We start from the raw sequence: 6000 nt of genomic DNA, 5'->3' as shown, positions 1-6000 counted from the left end.
AAAAAACACCCCCCATGGACCCAATTGTGCCTTTTCCCCTTGTTCCTGCTATGGATACTGGGTTAGTATTCATGACTTTGTTAGGAACAGATGGTTAGAGACCCTGAACACCTGATGCTGTGATGAAACATTCATACCATTTCCTGTGGGAGTTAAGCCCTTTACTCTGGGGGGTGGTGTAGGTATCGTGGGATATTACCCTGCGTTGTGTGACACCCTGTCACCAGTATTCCCCGTTCCCCTTGACAGAAAGACGATCCTGGTAAAGGTTGAGTGCAACATTCACTATTTATTGCGCAGTTGGTCTTGTCCAGTCCAATGTTTTCGTCACAAGTCCTATAAAAGTCTGTTGTCCTCCTGCTACGCGGACTCAGTCACCACTTAGACAGAATGGTAACATTCACTGTGTGTGTTGATGCAACAGCTGGCATACAGGAAATCTATGAGGACGGTGCTTTGCATTTAGTTTAGATGGCTGAAAGTAAAAGTCAGTGGTCTTCATTATGAAATCCTTGGGAGTTGAATTTACATTTGTAAACTGGTGTGTTTTACTCTAGCTTTTTTCTTTAAAGCAAACATTTTGTGCTGTTCCTAAATCAACAAATGAACTCCCACGTTCCTAAATCAACAAATGAACTCCCACGTTCCTAAATCAACAAATGAACTCCCACGTTCCTAAATCAACAAATGAGCTCCCACGTTCCTAAATCAACAAATGAACTCCCACCCTCAGATAACTTTAAGAATTCTTAAGTTGTAGTGCAAATTTGAAATCAAAGACAAAAACACAAACATAACCCATGAAAATTATAAGGCAACATTTATAAATATATCAAAAAATAGTCATTCAGGAACTATCTTTGTTACGAAAAAGGTACAAAAGTTTTGTCCTGCACGAGTGAGAGCGACAAGTTTTTCAGTTCCTCTGCTGACTTTACTGCCTTATAGCCCAGCTGATGTAGAACCTTCTGGCACGTGGCCTGCGTGTACTCCACCATGTCGTAGGACAGTTTCAAGCGCCAGCTCTCGGCGTTGGCCGCTGAGTCTCTCACCGTACCGTACTTGTGTTTAGCCGACAGCTCGGTGCTGCCCCTAGTGTTGGTCTGTATCCACTCCTCCACGCTCTTGTCCATCGACAGACCCAGGAAGTCATATATCTCCATGGTCTTCAGCAGAGGGTTCCTGGACAGATCCTCGTAACGCACCAGCATATACTTCCCTTTGAGCCAGTGGGGGTGGCTGAGCCCTGTGGACACAGAGCCGAGGAAGTCCTCACAAACCACCGTCAGCTGGCTGAGGTCCAGGTTGTAGGGCCTCCGCCCTGTGGCCCTCCAGATCCTCCACAGACGGTAGGTGTCCCGGAAAGTCTCGATCCGCGACGACAGGATCCCGCGAGGGTCACGCACCAACTGGATAACCTTGATGTTCAGCCGTGGATCCTCCACCAGCGCCCGCAGGTCCCCGATCTCCGGCACACGCACAACCTTGATCGCCACATGCCGCTTCTCACGGCAGGCATCGGCCGCCAAGGTCATGTTGAGGGCGGCGCACTTCTTGACGCAGTCACCCTCCTCCACATTGGCATTGGTGGGTCCAAAGGCGTCACACACGGGCTGCGAGCATAGCGCCCGGCTGGCCCCTCTGCGGAACAGCTTGTCCGTGGTGTGGTTGGCCGGCGCCGGCTTAATGTAGCTCTCCAGGAAGTAGAGGTCACAGCCGTAGAGGCTCCGCAGGAGATCGCGACTGGCACCCAGCATCACCCTGCGGTCGGCTGCGTTGCGGCTGTGAGATAGCCGAGGGATCAGCGTGGTCTGGACATGGTAGAGGGGCTCGAATAGGTAGAAAACGTCAGCATGCTGGTTGAGCAGCTGGCCCACGAATGAGGAGCCGCTGCGCGTTGTAGCCAGCACCATGATGTGGGTCTTACGGGAGGCGTTGAAGCTGAAATAGGGGTAGTCATCGCAGCCGGCCCGCCCCTCTATGGGGGACTCTGTCCCGGGACCTCCCAGGAGGCCACAGTTCTGGGGGCTTGGCACGGGGCAGAGCTGGAAGGGCTTGGAGGTGAGAGTCCGGATGGCGGTGTACTGGATGGCGATGGAGGCCAAGGCCAGCAGGATCACTGCCTTCCAGGAACATTGCATGGCTGGGCCACTTCATTTAGACGCCGCGGGTCAGAGCCAAGTCATATACCTGAGGTGGAAGGAAATAATGGTTACACTAGAGAACAATGGAGTAACCCTGCTATTGATGGATATCATTGTACTATAGCCTCTAATAAAGAACTGAACTTGGAACAGCGGCTGTAAAGAGTATAAAAGTTATGTAATGATGCATGTTTCAAGTGTGAACTTGAAGACCAGCCTGATTTATTTAGAGCCTCAGTATGATGTGTCAGTGCAGTGTGTTCTGTGTCAGTCCAGTGTGTTCTGTGTCAGTGCAGTGTGTTCTGTGTCAGTGCAGTGTATTATGTGTCAGTGCAGTGTATTATGTGTCAGTGCAGTGTATTCTGTGTCAGTGCAGTGTATTATGTGTCAGTGCAGTGTGTTATGTGTCAGTGCAGTGTGTTATGTGTCAGTGCAGTGTGTTCTGTGTCAGTGCAGTGTATTATGTGTCAGTGCAGTGTGTTCTGTGTCAGTGCAGTGTATTATGTGTCAGTGCAGTGTATTATGTGTCAGTGCAGTGTGTTCTGTGTCAGTGCAGTGTATTATGTGTCAGTGCAGTGTATTATGTGTCAGTGCAGTGTGTTATGTGTCAGTGCGGTGTGTTCCGTGTCAGTGCAGTTTGTTCTGTGTCAGTGCAGTGTATTATGTGTCAGTGCAGTGTATTATGTGTCAGTGCAGTGTGTTCTGTGTCAGTGCAGTGTATTATGTGTCAGTGCAGTGTGTTATGTGTTAGTGCAGTGTATTATGTGTCAGTGCAGTGTATTATGTGTCAGTGCAGTGTGTTCTGTGTCAGTGCAGTGTGTTCTGTGTCAGTGCAGTGTGTTATGTGTTAGTGCAGTGTGTTCTGTGTCAGTCCAGTGTATTATGTGTCAGTGCAGTGTATTCTGTGTCAGTGCAGTTTGTTCTTTGTCAGTGCAGTGTATTATGTGTCAGTGCAGTGTGTTCTGTGTCAGTGCAGTGTATTATGTGTCAGTGCAGTGTGTTATGTGTCAGTGCAGTGTATTATGTGTCAGTGTAGTGTGTTCTGTGTCAGTGCAGTGTATTCTGTGTCAGTGCAGTGTGTTATGTGTCAGTGCAGTGTATTCTGTGTCAGTGCAGTGTGTTCTGTGTCAGTGCAGTGTGTTCTGTGTCAGTGCAGTGTGTTCTGTGTCAGTGCAGTGTGTTATGTGTCAGTGCAGTGTGTTCTGTGTCAGTGCAGTGTGCTCTGTGTCAGTGCAGTGTATTCTGTGTCAGTGCAGTGTGTTATGTGTTAGTGCAGTGTGTTCTGTGTCAGTGCAGTGTGTTCTGTGTCAGTGCAGTGTATTATGTGTCAGTGCAGTGTATTATGTGTCAGTGCAGTGTGTTCTATGTCAGTGCAGTGTGTTCTGTGTCAGTGCAGTGTGTTCTGTGTCAGTGCAGTGTGTTCTGTGTCAGTGCAGTGTATTCTGTGTCAGTGCAGTGTGTTATGTGTTAGTGCAGTGTATTATGTGTCAGTGCAGTGTGTTATGTGTCAGTGCAGTGTGTTCTGTGTTAGTCCAGTGTATTCTGTGTCAGTGCAGTGTATTATGTGTCAGTGCAGTGTGTTCTGTGTCAGTGCAGTGTATTATGTGTCAGTGCAGTGTGTTATGTGTCAGTGCAGTGTATTATGTGTTAGTGCAGTGTGTTCTGTGTTAGTGCAGTGTATTCTGTGTCAGTGCAGTGTATTATGTGTCAGTGCAGTGTGTTATGTGTCAGTGCAGTGTGTTCTGTGTCAGTGCAGTGTGTTCTGTGTTAGTGCAGTGTGTTCTGTGTCAGTGCAGTGTGTTCTGTGTCAGTGCAGTGTGTTCTGTGTCAGTGCAGTGTATTATGTGTCAGTGCAGTGTGTTCTGTGTCAGTGCAGTGTATTATGTGTCAGTGCAGTGTATTCTGTGTCAGTGCAGTGTATTATGTGTCAGTGCAGTGTGTTATGTGTCAGTGCAGTGTGTTATGTGTCAGTGCAGTGTATTATGTGTCAGTCCAGTGTATTCTGTGGCTCTGCTTTCTATGTGACCTCCAGCGATGCGCCAGATGGCTTTCCCTCTGTTGTGGCTTGTTGCTTCTACTGAATAAGCTGATATCAAAAGTCTCTTATGTCCACTGAATGCTCAATCACTAATGTACCGTTAGTTCACCCTCCACTAATCTCTGCCCTAAAGGCAGGGGTTGAGAGAGATAGAAAAAGAGAGAGACAGAGAGAGAGAGAGAGAGAGAGAGAGAGGGAGAGAGAGAATCAAGTAGCCAGAAATATAAATCCAAATGAACTCTTTCTCTGACCAGCTAGCTTTTGTAATTGAAATAATATGTCTGTGTAGAGGTGAGTGCAGAAAATCATTCACAAAGACAGGTAAACCATCCACAGTAGCACAACGTTTTACCGTTTGAATTAATGTCATACAAAGGGGGAATCAATTAAAAAAATGAATTAACATGACAATTCAAAAGGCTTTGTGTGGCAGTGTTACATTATGGAGGATAAATGTCTTTGTATTTCTGTACAAAAATGGGATCGTTCTGAATGGTAGTCAGTCACTACAATCAACATTCATCATGATCAGCTCCGGCTACTCTGAAAGAGCGCTCAGTTCCGCTCTGATTCCACCTCAACCGAATTTCAAAATCACATTGCTGCGCTGAGAACTAAAACCCAAATGCTTTGCTGAAAAATATAGAGGTTTAAAATCCAACGACTTTATTCCAAACTATAGGCCGAAATTAACTTTGAAATATCAAAATATCACATTGCTCCCTCTATCCCATATCACTACAGAACACTTAGAAATGTAGGACATTAGATGTAAGCTAAATAAGTCCAATGAATGGTAGGCCTAAGCATCTATTTGTTTGTTTATTTATTCTGTAGATAGTGATACCTGTAGCCCAGGTTATTCCTCTGACAGACTCAATTGGATTGCCGATTGAGCAGTGGCCCAATCTCATAAGAAATCAGAACACGATAAGAGAGCATAGACTATTATAATTGTAACAACGCATTAAACACCGCTTTGCCACTATGTGGTTAGAATAATTGCGCCACCTGTAGAAAAGTGATGCTTTAAACAACATGCGACTGGCAAGTAATGTCTACCGACAGAGCTAACCGTGTGTGTCCGTCTGTGCGCGCGGGGACGCAGGGTAAGCTTTCTCTTATGCATATACACTAAATATAAACAAGTCCAACTTTCCAAACATAATGGAAGGCATGGATTGAATATTTGTAAAACAATAATTTTATCCACATATTGGTACATGTTTTATATGAACCTACCCTGCTGCAGTTAGATCGCATAATATAAGGGGAACACATCGAACACGTCTGTTTCCACAGGATAGCCTAGTTACCTTATTGACGGCTGTGTTTAAGTGCTGCCGTCAATGCAAAGAAAAGTAGCAGCCGTGCGACGTTTCCAATCACAGACAACGGCTCTGGTTTCTACTAAAGCAGTATCCCCGGTACGCTCCTCGGCTTTGTCCCGGCTTCTGCCATCGGGATAGCGGAGAAATAAGAGGAATATCCGTGCGCAATAGATCCATGAGTATTCACACTTAAGAAACCATTTACAAAACCGAATAGTGTAGGGAAACACCCTACACGGAAAACATAACTGATTCAAATGAAAGACGTGGAACACCAGGAGCTTCGTGCACTGCATCCGTCGCGCAGTCAGGTTTCTTTCAACTGATGTGTGGAGGCTGTGTGCGTGTGAGGTAGGCTACTCATGGACTGAATGTCTGGACCACCCCAAAACGCCCCTCTCGCTCTGTCTCTCGCTCTCTACCTCTCACGCTCACACTCACTCATTCACTCACTCACTCATTCACTCACTCACTCAAATTGAAACGC

At 46.4% G+C, this 6000-nt stretch overlaps 1 protein-coding gene across 1 annotated transcript; it reads right to left on the bottom strand.

Annotated features, from left to right (window-relative positions):
* Nucleotides 1-269: 269 nt before the first annotated feature.
* On the bottom strand, nt 270-5904 carry LOC129853447 (carbohydrate sulfotransferase 1-like). The gene is made up of 2 exons (XM_055919495.1): nt 5499-5904; nt 270-2190 (listed from the first exon to the last, which is right to left on the bottom strand). Exon 2 carries the CDS (start codon nt 2139-2141, stop codon nt 864-866), a length of 1278 nt encoding a protein of 425 aa, XP_055775470.1. The 5' UTR covers nt 2142-2190; nt 5499-5904; the 3' UTR covers nt 270-863.
* Between the last annotated feature and the right edge of the window lie 96 nt (nt 5905-6000).

This window comes from Salvelinus fontinalis, chromosome 4 (assembly GCF_029448725.1).
Source record: "Salvelinus fontinalis isolate EN_2023a chromosome 4, ASM2944872v1, whole genome shotgun sequence".
NCBI classification, from domain to species: Eukaryota; Metazoa; Chordata; class Actinopteri; order Salmoniformes; family Salmonidae; genus Salvelinus; species Salvelinus fontinalis.
This window is presented reverse-complemented; position numbering and strand designations above follow the sequence as displayed.